Source organism: Moschus berezovskii, chromosome 9 (genome assembly GCF_049115385.1).
Source record: "Moschus berezovskii isolate FMDL1 chromosome 9, NW_MosBer_1.0, whole genome shotgun sequence".
NCBI lineage: Eukaryota > Metazoa > Chordata > Mammalia > Artiodactyla > Moschidae > Moschus > Moschus berezovskii.
This window is the reverse complement of record NC_142468.1, coordinates 68,509,240-68,527,745: the sequence shown is the minus strand read 5'-3', so window position 1 is coordinate 68,527,745 and position 18,506 is coordinate 68,509,240. Positions and strand designations below refer to the sequence as shown.

At 36.0% G+C, this 18,506-nt stretch overlaps 1 protein-coding gene across 1 annotated transcript in view; it reads left to right on the top strand.

The window, feature by feature from the left end:
* The window catches only part of KNL1 (kinetochore scaffold 1), a 70,114-nt gene extending 51,906 nt beyond the window's left edge, over positions 1 to 18,208 (top strand). Inside the window, 13 exon segments of the mRNA XM_055436912.2 lie at positions 1,615 to 1,705; positions 2,535 to 2,651; positions 3,614 to 3,701; positions 8,910 to 8,984; positions 9,146 to 9,185; positions 10,404 to 10,505; positions 10,953 to 11,053; positions 13,747 to 13,815; positions 14,489 to 14,598; positions 14,808 to 14,926; positions 15,594 to 15,716; positions 16,452 to 16,548; positions 16,550 to 18,208. Of these exon segments, the coding sequence (XP_055292887.2) occupies positions 1,615 to 1,705; positions 2,535 to 2,651; positions 3,614 to 3,701; positions 8,910 to 8,984; positions 9,146 to 9,185; positions 10,404 to 10,505; positions 10,953 to 11,053; positions 13,747 to 13,815; positions 14,489 to 14,598; positions 14,808 to 14,926; positions 15,594 to 15,716; positions 16,452 to 16,548; positions 16,550 to 16,591 (1,174 nt within the window). The 3' untranslated portion in view covers positions 16,592 to 18,208.
* Positions 18,209 to 18,506: the final 298 nt, after the last annotated feature.

Genomic DNA, 18,506 nt, shown 5'->3' with positions numbered 1-18,506 from the left:
TGAACATGACTTGGTGACTAAACAACAACAAAGGTCCTTATAAGCAATAATTATTAGATTATGATATCATAAATTCCAAAAGAACATGTTTAAAAGTACCCTTTAGAGATTTATATAGTGCCTAAAAGTAAGATTGCCTTTGGGTTTATAGTTTTATCACATTTGCTCTTAATTTGCATTTATAAAAGAACATGGTTTTAATCAAGACTGTAGCTCAGTGGTTTGGTATAAGTAGATACAGCAGACTAATTTACAAATTAGGTATATCTAGATTTTCACAGGTAAACCAAAATTTGCAACTCAAGGCAGTGTTTATATCATGCTTATCTAGAACTGTCAAACTGAATTTGCACCAATCTAACAAACAGAAAGGAAATGAAATAAACTTTTAAGAATCATGTAGTTTTAAAACTTTTGGTGGTAAGCACACTGTAGTGTACATAGATGTCAAAATATAATGTACACATGAAACATATAACCAGTGTTTTAAACCAGTGTCTTAAACCAATGTTACCTCAATAAATAAAAATAAAGGGAATTATAGTTTTAAAGGGCTTCCCTTGTGGCTCAGCTGGTAAAGAATCCACCTGCAATGCAGGAGACCTGGGTTCGATCCCTGGGTTGGGAAGATCCCCTGGAGAAGGAAGGGAAAGGCTACCCACTCCAGTATTCTGGCCTGGAGAATTCCATGGACTGTATACTCCATGGGGTTGCTAAGAGTTGGACACGACTGAGTGACTTTCACTTTCACTTTTCATATTTTTAAAACTAGAAAGTTAAGATGCTGTTAAATTCTAGTACTGCAGATTTGCCTGTTTCTGGCTTGTTCATTGAACAAACATGTATTGAACACCTACTGAGTGCCAGGCGCAGTACTAAATCCTGGGCTTCGTCCCAGAACAAGAAAAGTTTCTTACCTTCATGTTATTTAAAAGAGTTGGGTGTCTCAGGATTTGTCTAAGAATGTTTTATTTTGAATAAAGTAGATTCATTGCATAGAATGAAAAGTTTGTTTAGATGTGCTCTACTGTTTGATTTTGTACCTATGTGCCTGTTTATAATATCTTCTAACTCTGACAAAAATTTATTCCCTATACTTACTAACAAGGTAACTTTGCTATTTTTATTAATGCTATTCTATAAAGGTGAGGTAAAACTGAACTGAATTGGAAGCTTTAACTTAATAGCTACAACTTTCCAACAATTATGCATTCACAAGCCCTTAAAGGATTCTTTATAAGCAACATATTGAGTTGACCAAAAAGTTTGTTTGGTTTTAAGTAAAAATAAAAGACATATTTTTCATTTCACCAAGAACTTGATTGAACAGTGTATTTATTAACCAAATAAGCTTCTTGACCAAAACAGTATTTTCATTTTGGAACAAGTTAATGCATTAAGTTGAGAATTCTATTTGGGAGGGAAATTTTTTTGAATCATAGCTTTCTTGAACTGTTCTACAAGTGTTGAAGTGGTCTACTGGCCACTATTCCTGAGTGAATTCCCCTCTTTATGTAGAAAAGAACTAAGAAAAATTAAGTATGCCTGTAGATCTAAATTGAATCATTCGGGTTGACTTCTGAACTCTGTGCTAATTAACTTTTCTCTATTCAGATTAAAGCTTTCTGTACTGAACCAAGATAAACTGTTGACTGATATAAATAGGAACCTGTGGGAAAAAATGAAACACTGCTCTGATGAGGAGGTACTTTTGTCTCATTTTCTGAATAGGAATCAGTATAGACATTACAGTATTTATTGTGAAATTAGTACCTGTTACTTGATAATTGGACTTCACTGGTACTGGTAGCTCAGCTGGTAAAGAATCCATCTGCAATGCAGGAGACCTTGCTTCAGTTCCTGTGTTGGGAAGATCCCCTGGAGGAGGGCATGGCAACCCATTCTAGTATTCTTGCCTGGAGAATCTCCATGTGCAGAGGAGCCTGGAGGGCTACAGTCCATGGGGTCACAAAGAGTAGGACACAACTGAGCGACTAAGCACTCCCACACATACATACACACACTCACACTTGATAATTAGTGGTGAGTTCTTTAGTTTACTTCTCAGGTATAATATGTCAGTAAGATTTTATTATATATGAATGATTGTTAGTATAGAATCTTACATTTCTTACATGATCAATTTAATATATGAAATACATTTGAAATTTAGAGTTCCCTTCTTGTTTGCTTTTCACTTAGATTTAGATAGGGAAGAGATAGACTTTAATTGATTAAATAAGCAACTCATTTTATATTTGCCCTGATTGAAGTTTTATTAACTAAAAACCTGTCATTTTCTAATTTGTAATATAAATGAATTTTGTACTGGAATTATAAAACTGGAATCAAAGTTGAAATCTTTGGTTCTGGACTTAAGCTATTAAGTGAAATTAGATTTGCAAATAAGAAACTTTAGGAATCATAGTCTAGGATGGGCAAATCTTAGCACATAGCAGCTAAACCAGCCTTCACAGACCATTTGCCTTTTCTAACTTTTTTGTTTTAATGCAGTGTAATCTTTGACTTTACAGCTGAAGGCCTTTGGAATTTACTTGAATAAAATAAAATCACGTTTTACCAAGATGACTAAAGTCTTCACTCACCAAGGAAAAGTGGCTCTATACAGCAAGCTGGTGCAGTCAGCTCAGGTAATTCGAGACCGTTAAGAGCTTAGAAAGATCTATTAAAATTACAGTGACTGTGGAATATGAAGAATGTTCTTTAGGAGACATGTGAATGAGAGTTGGGCAAAAACTTAAAATTGTTCATAAGAAGTGAGGTTCAGTTTAACAAAAGTAGTAAATCCTGGCATCTTGAGTAATTCTAGAATATATTTACTAATATGGGTGTATGTCTCATCTCAAATTATACATACTGAAATAAAACAATATAGAATTATGATCCTCCTTTGCTAAGGACTATGCTCTGGTATTATCTTCCTCATAGTCCATACTCAGCTATGTATGTGTACGCATATATTTTTAAAAAATAGCGTTTTCATCTGTGAAGAAAGGTCCTACATAAAAAAACTTTTCATTGGCAAATAAGTCTGGGAAGTGTTACATACAGTGTCCCCCTTTTGGAGAAATATAATAGCTAACATATTAAAGTCTAAGGTCAGAAATCTTTTTTTTTTTTTGTCTAAAAAGAAAAAATGCTGTAATTCTGTTTGATCAGTGTTTCCCAAATTTATTTGACCATAGATCATTTTTATAAACTGTTATATATATTAACATCTTATATTACATAGAAATCTAAAATAAAGTATAAAATATGAATTAATATTAATCTGTTATGTATGCTTAAAAAAACTTTTTTTAAGACAAGACTTGAAGCTTTGATCTTCTTGATTTGCCTGTTCATGGGACTTCCCTGGTGGTCCAGTGGTTGACTCTGCACTTCCACTGCATGGGGCATGGTTCAATCCATGGTCAGAAACCAAGATCCTGCATGCTGCACTGCACAGCCAAAACAAAAATAACAACAACAAAAAAGATTTGCTTGATCATAAATTAGACATAGCAGTTATGTTAGCAGTTTGAACCATTTATAATGTTATAATGTTTTGTTTTGAGGTTTAACTTGACAGTCTATGATATTGTGTGTTTAGAGTGAGAGAGAGAAACTTCATAAAAGGATAAATGAGATGGACAACATACTTAAGAAGATTGATAGCTGTCTCACCGAGGTGGAAATAGGTAAAATATCTTGAATACTTTTCCAAAAGAAAATTTAATTGTATCTAAATCCTTCCCTACTTTGCTAGTAGCACTATGCTGAAGCCTGGTATTTAACAGCTTGAGACATTAAATTAGAGCAACTCCTTTACTGTGGTCATTCATAACATAATCAAGAAATACCCAAAATAATACGTTTCTTTGGAAAACTCTTCATAACGTAGACCGTAATCTTGTGTTGTTTTTTAATAAATGAACTTATTTATCCTTTCGGTTTGTTCTCTCATTATCCCGACTTGTTAGTTTTGTCTTGAAACTGCTTTTTCGAAGATCACAGAATTTCACGTAATCATAAAATTTGGTCGCTCTCAGTCCTTAGCCATCTAGATCTCTTTCAGTATTTGACATTGCTGATTATACTTTTCTTCCTGAAGCGTTCTTCTCCCTGAACTCTATGATATTGCTCTATCTTGATACTGTTCTTTTGTCCTGACTGTTCCTTTTAGCTCCTCTGTTGTTCCTTAGCTAATGAACACCTTGTGTAGCATTCATCTATTCATTTCTGTATTTTCTCCCCTAATACTTTCATCTGCCTTAACAATTATGTTTATATGAACGATTCCCAAATTCAGTTAAATTCATCCAGCATTTGTTCAGCACCTACTACCTGCCAGATATTGCGCTTAGTGTCAGAAAAAATATATACACAGATTTTTGCCCATTTTTAAATGTTTATTTATTTAGGCTGCTGTGGGTCTTCACTGCAGTGTTCAGGCTTCTCTAGTTGTGGCATGTGGGCTTAGTTACGGTATGTGCCATCTTAGTTCCCCAACCAGGGATGGAACCCGAACCCCGTACATTGGAAGCTTGGAGTCATCCACTGGACCACCCGGGATGTCCCAGACTTTTGCCTTCAAGTGACTTGTAATCATTTTGCATGAGGGCATCTTTCTCTTTCTCTTGAGTTCCAGACTTAACATTTCAGCTTCTTGCTGAACCTTTCAACAAAAGTATCCTTTAAGCACCTTAAATGTTATGTGAAAAAATGGAAGTTATTGTCTTCCATTTTCGAAATAATATCTGAAAATTTGTTGTCTATGATACTTCTCGTTTGTATTAACAGTGTCACCATTCTTATAAATTGTAAAAGGCTCATAACTTTTATTGTCTTTGAGTTTCTCTTATCAAATCCTGTTATATCCACTTCAGTATCTTCTGTATTCTTCCCCATTCCCATTAACACTATCATTAATTCTGACATGTGCTATTTCAGATCTTCTAACTAATCTTTCTGCATTCTTAATTTCATTCTATGTCTTTCCAGGATTAATTGCTGCAGGATTAATAATTATAAAGGATAGTATTCATTATGTTCAGTTCAGTCACTGTTGTGTCCAACTTCTTTGCGACCCAGGGACTACAGCACACCAGGTTTCCCTGTCTATCCCCAGCTCCTGGAGCCTGCTCAAATTCATGTCCATTGAGTTGGTGATGCCATCTAAACATCTCCTATGTCATCCCCTTTTCCTCCTGCCTTCAGTCTTTCCCAGCATCAGGGTCTTTTCCAATGTGTCAGTTCTTCTAATCAGGTGGCCAAAGTATTGGAGTTTCAGCATCAGTCCTTCCAGTGAATATTCAGGACTGATTTCCTTTAGGATTGACTGCTTTGATCTCCTTGCAGTCCAAGGGACTCTCAAGAGTCTTCTCGAACACCACGGTTCAAAAGCATCAAGTCTTTGGCACTCAAGCTTTCTTTATGGTCCAACTCTCACATCCATACATGACTACTGGAAAAACCATAGCTTTGACTAGACAGATCTTTGTCGGCAAAGTAATGTCTCTGCTTTTAAATATGCTGTCTAGGTTGATTGTAGCTTTTCTTCCAAGGAGCAAGCATCTTTTAATTTCATGCCTGCAGTCATCATCTGCAGTGATTTTGGAGCCCCCAAAAACAAAGTCTGTCACTGTTTCCATTGTTTCCCCATCTATTTGCCATGAGGTGATAGGACTGGATAGGACCCATGATGGGACCGGATGCCATGATCTTCATTTTCTGACTATTGAGTTCGAAGCCAGCTTTTTCACTCCTCTTTCACTTTCATCAAGAGGCTCCTCAGTTCCTCTTCAATTTCTGCCATAAGGGTGGTATTATATGCATATCTGAGGTTATTGGTATTTTTCCCAGCAATCTTGATTCCAACTTGTGCTTCATCTAGCCTGGCATTTCGCATAATGTACTCTGCATATAAGTTAAATAAGTAGGGTAACAATATACAGCCTTGATGTACTCGTTTCTCAATTTGGAGCCAGTCTGTTGTTCCATGACCAGTTTTAACTGTTGCTTCTTGACTTGCATACAGATTTCTCAGGAGGCAGGTCAGGTAGTCTGATATTTCCATCTCTTTAAGGATTTTCCACAGTTTGTTGTGATCCACACAGTCAGAGGCTTTGGTGTAGTCAATAAAGCAGAAGTAGATGCTTTCTTGGAACTCTCTTTTTCTATGATCCAACAGATGTTGGCAGTTTGATCTCTGGTTCCTCTGCCTTTTCTAAATCCAGCTTGAACTTGTGGAAGTTCTCGTTCACATACTGTTGAAGCCTCATTTGGAGAATTTTGAGCATTACTTTGCTAGCGTGTGAGATGAGTGCAATTGTGCAGTAGTTTGAACATTCTGTGGCATTGCCTTTCTTTGTGATTGGAATGAAAACTGACCTTTTCCAGTCCTGTGGCCACTGCTGAGTTTTCCAAATTTGCTGGCATATTGAGTGCAGAACTTTAACAGTATCATCTTCTAGGTCTTGAAATAGCTCACCTGGAATTCCGTCACCTCCACTGGCTTTGTTCGTAGTGATGCTTCCTTAGGCCCACTTGACTTCAGACTCAGGGTGTCTGGCTCTAGGTGAGTGATCGCACCATCGTGGTTATCTGGGTCATGAAGATCTGTTCTGTATAGTTCTTCCATGAATTCTTGCCACCTTTTCTTTTATGTTCAGTTCAGTTCAGTCGCTCAGTCGTGTCCGACTCTTAGCGACCCCATGAATCACAGCACGCCAGGCCTCCCTGTCCATCACCAACTCCCGGAGTTCACTCAAACTCATGTCCATCGAGTCGGTGATGCCATCCAGCCATCTCATTCTCTGTCGTCCCCGTCTCCTCCTACCCCCAATCCCTCCCAGCCTCAAACTCTTCCAGTGAGTCAACTCGTCTTTTATGTTACTACCCTGAAAAACTTCTGCCTTTCCATTTATTACAAAATAAAGTCTAAACTCCTGAACTTGACATTTAGCGTCCTCAACCATCATTTTCAGATATTCCCTTCTTACATGATTATTCCCTTACACATTCTAAATTCCAACCAAATCTTGTCATTTCTATGCAGTTCTGCCACTTTGTGTTTGCCTAATACATTCTCCTTATATTTTTTACCAAGGGATAGTGTTCTCTCTCTTGAGCTGCTATGGCTATTTTATTGTACCTATCATGTCTAATTGTAATTATAGTTCTATATAGTTTACTTTCCTAACTAATCTATAAGCTCCATGGGGACAAAGATCAGCTTTTATTTTTCTCCATATCCTTCAAAGTTCTTAGCACTATGCTTTGCACAGCAAAAGTGCCTGGCGCATATTTTCTGCATTGAACTGGTAATAAATATATGAAGTCCATAGTCTTAAACTATCACACCCCTTTGTTCATTACCTTGCTTTTTCACTTCATGAAAAAAAAATAGAAGCCATTAAGACCAGAATTTCTAAACTTCCTGCTACAAAACAAACCAAACTTTTATATATCTGTATCCATTCTTTCATCCTTCCTTTCTTTTCCCTAAGATCACTCTCTCCACCTAAACTTTGAATTGCAGCTTCTCTTGTCTTCTCAGGAATCTTTTTGCACTGACTTTCCTTTATCTCTTGTATTTACAACCTCGCTGCCTCCTCCACTGAATATATTCACTTCTCACCGTTAAAAAGTACCAACAATCACACTCTTTCTCTAGCTGCCACTGAATGGCTGTCTGTTTCTGTCTTCTTTCTTCATTATTCCTTGAGCAAATTATGAAGTACCTATCATGTGCCTTGTATAGTGCTTGGTGCTAAGACTACTGTAGTGATTAAAAACAAAACTATGCCCTTGTGGAGTACTTTTTTTATTTGTCAGTTCTCCCATTACTATCTTTTAACTCAAACATTCATACATTAAGAAAGGCTTCCATACTTTTTTACAGTACTATACAGAGTGCCAATACTATTTCAGTTTCAAATTATAGGAAATCACATTCAGATATGTTTGGATTTGACAATTTGCTTTTACAATATTGAGGAAAGATTATAAACATTAAATAGTTTTATGGTAACTGCTATGGAAGAGTGGTTCCATGGTGCCATAAGTTCCTGAAGTAGAAATCTAACTGTCAGGTCAGGAGAGGCTTCCTTTTGAGGAAGTGGCATTTAAGCCAAGGTCTGAAGAATAAGTTGGGGCTGAAGTGAGAAGGGAGGGAAAAGCAGACTGCTCAATATGAATAACACAGGCAGAAGCATTTCTATGGAAAAGAATGTACCAAGTAAAAGGATCTGAAATAAGGCAAATGTGGCTAAAATAGAGAGAACAAAAGGGAACATAGTCCAAGATAAAGCTGGAGCTGCCAGCTTTAGGGACCAGGTAAAGGAGGGCCTCTTAAGGAGTTTTGACTTTTTCTGAGACCGGTGAATAGCCATTTGAAGGGTGTTAAGCATTGGCTGTAAATTAGGTAGTTGAGCAGTTATTGGATAGTATGGTTAATAAAGGACAGTAGCTTATACAAAGGGAACTTGGTAGTGGTGAAGGAAAAAAGTAGATTCAGAAAATATTTCTCAGATAAAAGTCTAAACTTGGTTTGGATGTGGGAAGAGAGAAGGCTTTTAAGGATGATTCCAAGGTATCAGAAATAAATTTAAATATGTGTGTGTGCATTTATATATGTGTATGTGTTCCTGCTTAGTCCATGGGGCTGCCTAACAATAATTTTGATGTATGCAAATTATATGTAAACAATTTCCATCTGCCACTAGAAGCAAGTCTTCTGATGAAATTATTATTGTATCTCAATGCTTCTTTGTCAAGGAAAAGGTGGGTTAAGATAAATGCTTGTGAAATATTCTTTACACGACATTTTGGAACCGTCTCTTCTTTTCATCTCTGGTTGTTTAATTATTTTTGACTGAGTTATTTTAATCCATGGTCTACTTTAGAAACTAAGAATTTGGAGGATGAACAGAAAGACAGTCCTGTAGAACTGAATTCTGAAGTGAGAGCTGCAGAGAAAGGTAACTGATTTAATTAGGGAGATAAATGGGGAAAAAAATCCTCTGTTCTGAGTTTTTTATTTAATGAGATTAATGAGATAGACTTTTCAATAAAACAGATGATTTTTAAACCAGTATTGTAATGTGTACATTCTGATAGATTTTTGTTTTTCTTTTCAAAGAACTGGAACAGCTGAAAACTGAGGAAGAAAAGCTTCAAAGGTTAGCCTTCAGTTTGAGTGTTAGAAAATATGCTAACCTCCACATGGTTAAGTGATTTCCTACCTCCAGAAACTGACAAGATTGAGAACATGAATATTGACTAAGGTTGAACCAGGGCTTCTACTCCACTTTGAACTTGACCTTGGAGTCCATCTTAGCAGTATACTCTAAGCATTTATTGCTTACAAAGCATTAATCCAAGGCAGTAGTTCTCAAGCTTGTGTAATATCAGGATCCTGTTAAAGAAAATCTAGCTTTAAACTGCTTTTATATGACACTTAAGTGTAAACAAATATAAAATGAGGTATGTGTTTCTTATACTCTGGATCTTATTTTACTACAAGACTCAAAGAAATACAAATAATGACAAAGCCAGTAAAATTCCAACTGGAAACATTAACTTGATAGGTGATAATAATTTGGCTAAAATTAAATTGATGCTAGCAAAATGACTAACAAAATATAAATTCTGTTTAGCTCTAATAAGCTAAACAAAACCAAGTGCATGCACCAAAATTATGGCATGTTTCATTTTTAAGGTGGGCATTCTTATAGTCTACATTATGCTTACATTTATTTAAAATAAAATTTTTTGAGGTTAATTTTTGTTAATTTATTTTTAATTGGAGGATAATTGCTTTACAATATTGTGTTAGCTTCTGCCATACAAAGTGAATCAGCCGTAAAGATACATGTTCTAGGGAGGAAGAGGAACCTAGAGCTTGTTAGAAAGAGTGAATTAAGTCAGAAAGAGAAAAACAAATACTGAATATTAATGCAGTATATGGGATCTAGAAAAATGGTAATGACGAACCTATTTGTAGTGCGGGAACAGAGACATAGACATAGAGAACGGACTTTAGACACAGCAGACGAAGGAGAGGATAGGATGAACTGTGAGACTAGCATTGAAACATATACATTATCATATGTAAAATAGATCGGTGATGGGAAGTTGCTGTGTAACACAGGGAACTCAGTGTTTTGTAACCACCTAGAGTGTGGGATGGGGTGGGGAGAAAATGTAAATTTTAATAATAATAGACCCACACTTCTAGTTTAATGTTTATTAAAAAAAAACTAAAAATGCAAAAATATACGTCATTCACCTCACTGGGGAGCCATTTAGCCCATGGCTTTTTGTCATAAACTTTTAATGATGTCTGAAATCTCTAGCCGTGACCTTATCTTTCTGTGAATGCCTGGTTTGATTTGCAGAAATTTCTTAGAGCTGGAGATACAGAAAGAGCAGATCCTTGCTCAATTAGACTTGGTGCAAAAACAAACAAAGAGAACTGAAGAGCTACTGGATCAGTTGAGGTAAGGGAAACAGGTAGAATTAATTTGTGCTTTATCTGTACCTTTGTGGTTGTCTCAGTCTACTGGTGCAGTTGACATGTGTTTGTAATGTGTAGCACTGTTTTTAACCTATAATGCAATGTATTCTCAAAAGGAAGAATTAATATATTCAACAGTAAGCTGAAAATATACAAGGTGGCAGAGCTGTGAAATTTGTAATGTTAAAGTAATATTTTATATTGCCTAGACTTGGCTTTTCTCTGCTATATAACTCAAAATTGAGTCAGTTCTTAATTTCTTTCAAAAGCATAAGTTTGTACATTCACAGTTTTGGAATTAAAATAATGACTGTCTCCCAAGCCAGTAGAAAACTCCAGTAGCTGCTGATGGTACTATTCAGATGGTAGAAGAAGTTAACTCTCTTCTTTTATCTTAAAAAATGTTTTTTTGTCTTTTCTTTTTCTTCAGCTTGTCTGAATGGGATGTCATTGAGTGGAGTGATGATCAAGCTGTATTCACCTTTCTTTATGACACAATAGAACTCATCATTACCTTTGGAGAGCCAGTAGGTAAGTAGCAATATTAAGATAATTCCTCTGCAGATAAATGTATGGTTAAACTTACTAAAGATTCATATCTTTGTTTTAATACAAGATTAACATGTATTGACATGATGAAAGTACTGCTGAAAATCTTAAAAGAGGCAATCACTTTAATTAGTGATAACAGAATTTTATTTTATTAAATAAAAAGTAAAAAAATTCAGCTAGTGAAAGTTGCCCTTTGTTGAATTACATTAGATAATAGAAATTTTGCCTATCCAGAAAAATGGATCAACATGCTCTTCACATCTATTTACTCTGATTTCTTTTTTTCCATCAGTCTGTCTGTTGTGATAGAGGATTTTCTCTAATGCTGATAATTCTTGACTGGGTATTTGCTGTACATTCAGTTCAGTTCAGTTCAGTCGCTCAGTTGTGTCCGACTCTTTGCGACCCCATGAATCACAGCACGCCAGGCCTCCCTGTCCATCACCAACTCCTGGAGTTCACTCAGACTCATGTCCACAGAGTTGGTGATGCCATCCAGCCATCTCATTCTCTGTCAGCCCCGTCTCCTCCCACCCCCAATCCCTCCCAGCATCAGACTCTTTTCCAGTGAGTCAACTCGTCGCATGAGGTGGCCAAAGTATTGGAGTTTCAGCTTTAGCATCAATCCTTCCAATGAACACCCAGGATTGATCTCCTTTAGAATGGACTGGTTGGTTCTCCTTGCAGTCCAAGGGACTCTCAAGAGTCTTCTCCAGCATCGCAGTTCAAAAGCATCGATTCTTCAGTGATCAGCTTTCTTCACAGTCCAACTCTCACATCCATACATGACCATGGGAAAAACCATAGCCTTGACTAGACGGACCTTGGTTGGCAAAGTAATGTCTCTGCTTTTTAATATGCTATCTAGGTTGGTCGTAACTTTCCTTCCAAGGAGTAAGCGTCTTTTAATTTCCTTGCTACAATCAGCATCTGCAGTGATTTTGGAGCCCAAAAAAAAAAGTCTGACACTGTTTCCACTGTTTTCCCATCTATTTCCCATGAAGTGATGGGACCAGATGCCATGATCTTCGTTTTCTGAATGTTGAGCTTCAAGGCAACCTTTTCACTCTCCTCTTTCACTTTCATCAAGAGGCCTTTGAGTTCCTCTTCACTTTCTGCCATAAGGGTGGTGTCATCTGCATATCTGAGGTTATTGATATTTCTCCCAGCAATCTTGATTCCAGCTTGTGCTTCTTCCAGCCCAGTGTTCCTCATGATGTACTCTGCATATAAGTTGAATAAGCAGGGTGATAATATACAACCTTGACGTACTCCTTTTCCTATTTGGAACCAGTCTATTGTTCCATGTCCAGTTCTAACTGTTGCTTCCTGACCTGCATACAGGTTCCTCAAGAGGCAGGTCAGGTGGTCTGGTATTCCCATCTCTTTAAGAATTTTCCACAGTTTATTGTGATCCACACAGTCAAAGGCTTTGGCATAGTCAATGAAGCAGAAATAGATGTTTTTCTGGAACTCTCTTGCTTTCTCCATGATCCAGCGGATGTTGGCAATTTGAGTAGCTTATAAACAACAGAAATTCATTTCTCACAGTTCTGGAGGCTGAAAGCTCAAGACATGGGTGCCAGTATGGTCAGGCAAGGGCCCTCTTCCAGGCTGCAGACTCTTCATTGTATCCTCCCATAACTAGCTAGCTCCTCAAGGTCTCTGTTTTAAGAGCACTAATCCCATTCATAAGGGCTCCATCCTTATGATCTAAGCACCTCCCAAAGATCCCACCTCCTACAACTATCACAGTGGGCATAGGTTTTCAGCATATGAATTTTCAGACCATAGCACCTCCTCGTCACTAAGTAAATGTCTGCTGATAGTCCTTAAGAGCTCAACTAAATTAACACTTTCTCAGGAAAGTTTTCCTTGACTCCCTCTGCTATTTGCCCTCCTGGTATATGTTCTCATTGCTTCATGCAGTTTTCTTAATTGTGCTTATTACAGTTTGTAGTTCTTGGTGGGTTTATTAGTGCAATTATCTGTGTGTCCTCCTGAGCTGTAATTCTTTAGAGCATAGGTTGATCATGTTTGTTTGTCTCACTAGCATATCCTCAGTTCCTAACATGTAGAAAATATTCAATAGAGTGAAAAGAATCAGAATCTTAGAGACAAGAAATAACTCTGGTGTATGGAAGAACACTCAGCTCTCCTAGCTACCTAAAATTCATTGCTGTTATTTAGTCGCTACGTCATATTCAACTCTTATGTGACCCTATTCACTATAGTCTGGCAGACTCCTTTGTCTATGGGATTTCCCAGGCAAGAATACTGGAGTAGATTACTGTGATGCTAAAAGCATAAATTGTTTTCACTGTATTTATACAAAGAAAATAGGTGTGGGGAGGTTGTAGTCATCTTCTTTATATGATTCCTAAAAAGAATATTATTTTTGCACAGAAGTTAGGGTTCAAAGGAGGAGGCCCTGATAAATTTACAAAAATGTCCCACACCTTAAATTTCCTTAAAGTCCTGCCAGTTAATATAGTTCAGTGTTCTCAGGGGTAACTTTACATACACAGAGAATAGTATGATTCAGGGATAAAGCAACTGTCTATGAAAAATCCCTGCTACCAAGAAAGAATAGGATTCTAAAGTACTGAGTTGTATGTGGCTTTAAATTAGATGATAAAAAGAAATACTGTTTTTGTGCTGGTTTTTCCTAGTTGGTCTCCCTTTCCTGGGCAAGGCTTATAGGAAGATTGTTGATCTGAATTTTCAATCTCTGTTAGATGGTAAGTTCAGAACATTTAATCCACCAAAACTTTGTTGGAAATTTATTTAATATTAACTAAATTATTTAATAAGTATAAATTGCTCCTTGAGAACTCTTTTACATACTAAATTAAATATAAACAACAATTAGAAATGTGTATTAGACCAAAAACTGCTTGAGAATTGTTCCAAATATTGTGTGGGCTTTAAAAGAAATTTTAAAAAATTATTACTAAATCATGAGCAATAGCTATTTCCATAATTTAAAAATTACCACTATGGGTACTTACTCTGTATCAGACGTGTATTACTTACATCAACACTATTCTCCATTTTGCAATTAGAGAACTATAGCTCAAAAGCAATAAGTATTGTGCTTAGGATCACTCAGGTAGTAAGGAAAGCCAGAATTTAAACTCAGGGTTATGTTACATTTAAACCTACACATTTATCTCAGTTTTATTCTGTATGTGATAAAGGCTTGAGTTTATATCACAATGTCTTATGTTCACTATATATGATGATTTATGTGTTTGAAAATAAAATGGAGATGATAGTTAGATACCTAGTTGTTTGAAGTTATTTCTAGTTAATATTTCTAGTGTGTGTGTGTGTGTGTGTGTGTGTGTATAATACATGAATGATAAGTAATACCCTGCTTTTGATTTTTTTTTTTTTTTTTTGCTTCCTCAGAAGATAAAGCTCCTCCTTCCTCCCTTTTAGTTCATAACCTTATTTTCCAGTACATTGAGCAACAAGAATCCTGGAAGAAGACATGCACAACACAGCATCAGGTACCCAAGGTAAATTGCCACTGAAATATTTAAAGGAAAATTATGTCAACTGTCCCAAAAAGCAGAACTGAAATTTTATATATGTAATAGTGAATCTTGAAATGATAAATATACTAAGATATACTAAACTGTTTAGCTTTGGGGGATTCTTTATAAAAGAGTCACTAAACCCTGAAATGTTTTTATACTTCCATCTTTTCTTTTTCTGTTTTTCCCAGATGCTTCAAGAAATCTCACTGGTAGTGAGCCATTGCAAACTCCTTGGAGAGGAGATTGAGTTTTTAAAGCGATGGGGACCAAATTATAACCTAATAAGCATAGATGTGAATAATACTGAGTAAGTGTTTTAGTTTCTGTAGAGCTGCCATGACAGAGTACTACAAATTGGGTGGCTTACACAACAGAAATTCATAGTCTCACAGTTCTGGAGGCTGGAAGTCTGAGGTCAGAGTGTCAGCAGGGTCAATTCCTTCTGATGGCTATGAAAGAGAATCTATTCCATGCCTCTCTTCTAATTTCTGGTGATTTGCTGGCAGTCTTTTGGCATTCCTTGTAATCCCAGTAGCTTCTTTTATCTTCACATGACATTCTTCCTGTGTGTATGTCTGTGTCCAAATGTTCCCTCTTTGTTAGGACACCAGTCATTTTGGATTAGGGGCCCACCCTACTCTGGAATGATCTCATCTTAACTAATTAATTCTGCAATGATCCTCTTTACAAATTAGGTCACATTCTGATGTACTGGGGTTAGGGCTTTAATACATGAATTTTAGGGGACACAACCCATGACAGTAAGTAGTTAGTCAAAAACTTATTAAAATAATTTAATTAATAGTTTCATGACTAATGATGAAAATACAACCATAAGCATGCTTTGTTCTAGATGTTTTGCCCTCTGTTCATTTGATAAACAATTATGTATACCATAGTTTCAGTATAAAAAGAAAATGTGTTTCATTCTATTTTTGTTTTGTATTTTTAATTGAGGATCTTGTCTTTTACAGATTGAAGCTTTTATTCTCCAGCTCAGCAGCATTTGCAAAGTTTGAGATAACTTTGTCTCTCTCAGCCCACTATCCATCAGTCCCATTACCTTTCTCTGTTCAAAATCACCTTGGAAACATTGGGTGAGTAAAGGGGCTCCCAACTACTTTTTTACCTTTATTCTTTCTTTCGAAAGATTTCTCAAAGTGGTCAGAAAATGAATAGACCATAGTGAAACCCAGAAGTCACCTCTCTCTCTGATTTCATTTTGAAGAATTTGTTCTTTTAAAGTCAGTGACCTTCATTGCTATCTCCAATGAATACTGGAGACCATTGGTCTGTTTTTTTATATTTGCTCCATTTTATGGTCACTCCTTCCTAAAACAGGAATCGAGAAGAAAAAAAGTCCTGCTTAAGTTTAGCCCAGATCACATCTGAACAACTTTTATGGCCTTAAAAACAGAGTAATCACTTTAAGAATTGTGTAGTCATAGTGCTTTTCTCAATTAGTTTATTAATTGAGAAACTTAAAAGTACTTCATTTCTACTGTATGTTTTGTGACTTTTTGTATACACTGCTGACAGATTGCAAGGTGATAGAGTATAGAATATGCCCACCCCAAATCCATCAGCAAACACCAATAGTTTAAATTTTTATAGCCAGAGAAAGCAGCTAAGTCATGATACCTCACAATTACATACATAATTGGTTCTTTGACCTTATTTTTAGAATCTCAGTTCAGATTGGATAGTCTAATTATTTCCAGAAATGCCTGTTTGTGCTTCCTAGTAGTTCAGAAACCCTACTCAAAAATATGAATTTCATTGAATTGAAGACAAGTTTCCAGAAAAATTGATTAGCCTTTTGTTCTTTCCAGCCAAGATGAAGTCACTGCCATTCTATCTAAAGTGCCACTGAACGACAACTACCTAAAGAATGTAGTCAAACAAATTTACCGAGATCTGCTTCAGGACTGACTGCCATTTCTACCACTCGAATCATGGATTGCAGTTATAACAGTCAAGCAGAGTACACTTAATAAATAATACTATGTCAGCGTTTCAGTTACTGTTTAATATTCATCTTTAGGTCATAGAAGCCTAGTAAAGTTTCTTCTGATGGAAATTTCTCCCACTAAAGTTGTGCTCTCTGCTTTAGTACAAACCCTTTAAGAATTAACTTTTAAGTATAAGAGGAAGGGTCACCACAGACAAAAATATTAGCCATTTTCCCATATCTAGGGCTGTGATTTTTAGGATTCTGGCTTCTACCTACCAGATATTTCCAGGGTAGTCATGTCTGTCTACAAACCAGTCATCCTTTTTCTCCATTCCAGACATGTTATTAAGAGAAAGCAATAGCACTCAGCTATTGGAGTGGTTGCCATCTTCTCTTAAACAGCTTGTGTTCTTTTATGTAGTGTCTATTAGTATTTTCCTAATAAATATAATTTTGTAGGGGAAAATTAACTTTTAGTCTGATACATATATGTAAATATATTAATACTGTTTTTGTGTTTGTGATATAGTAAAGAGATGTATATAGAAATACATAGAGCTGTATAGAGAAACATCCCTCTACCTGGGCAGTTTCGAAACATCTTTCTGAAGGATGCTTTACAACAAGATTCTCAGTCTCCTTCATTTAATAACAGCTTCAAACAATATCACACCCAAAACACAGGTTTGTCAAGTTTTGGTAATGGTAATGAACTTTTAAGTATTGGTTTCTATAGCCAAACACTTTCTTATACACAAAAATAGGCATGTCCATTGATAATTGAATAATTAGTATTATCTGTAAGATAGACAAATGTGAAAAAACTTCATCCAATCTTTAGTCAAATCCTAATCATGATAATTTTTGTTTCCCTTATATATTTTTAATTTGTCTTAATATTTTGCTTTATATTTTGGTTAAAGTTCTATGGGTCCAATGAATGTTATCTGCCCTCTTGATTGGCTTTTACTACTAGTCAAAATAGTAAATGGTCTTTTAAGCTTCAAAAGTCAACATAAAACTCATTTGCCATAAAAATCAATATTTAAATGTTCCCTGTTTCTGTAAACTTGAAAAAATTTTAAGGTCATCAATATGATATGTTTCCCTGAAACTTCCCATGAAATTTGTTTTCTTTTTCTTTTTTTTTTTTGAAATTTGTTTTCTTACTGGAGTTGTTTTCTTTCTTTCTGTAAACCTAAAAATGTAGAAGTTTTGTTTTATGCATTTTGGCAACCTGGAATGACCAGTTCCAAAAATGATTTGGCTTGTAATGATAATCTCTGCTTTCTTGGGTTTGGAGTACATAATTGTATTATTTATCTAGTTATTTGCTTTTCTATTTGTGCAAAGTATTGGCTATTTTTATAAAATTCTTTGGAAGTTTCTTCACTAGTGATTGGAAGCAGATTATTTCTTGCACTATTAAAGTAAGTTTATTATGTAAAATATTTTTAAAGTGGTATCTCTTTATGAAGTTTTTTTTTTTTTACCCTGTATCCAATATATCCTTGAAGATAATGCCTAAGCAAGCTCACTTTAGGAATACTGACCTATTTGAAAACTCAGTTAAGATTAAAGTATGTCAGGACCTTAATAAAAGAACTGGGTACAAACCGTAGTTATCCCTTTGTCTCTAAGGCACAGTAAAAGAAAACTATTTTGAAGTCCCTTAGGAAACTATAATTTCTTAAGAATTAATGTAGTGGTTCTCAAAGTATAGTCCCTAGACCAGCAGTCCCCAACCTTTTTAGCACCAGGGACCAAAAAGTTTCAAGGAAGAAAATTTTTCGACAGATCAGGGGCCAGGGGAGAGGTATGGTTCAGGCAGTAATGTGAGCTGTGGGGAGCAGCAGATGAAGCTTGCCCACCACTCACCTCCTGCTGTGCCACCTAGTTCCTAACATGCTGCAGACTGATACCAGTCTGTGGC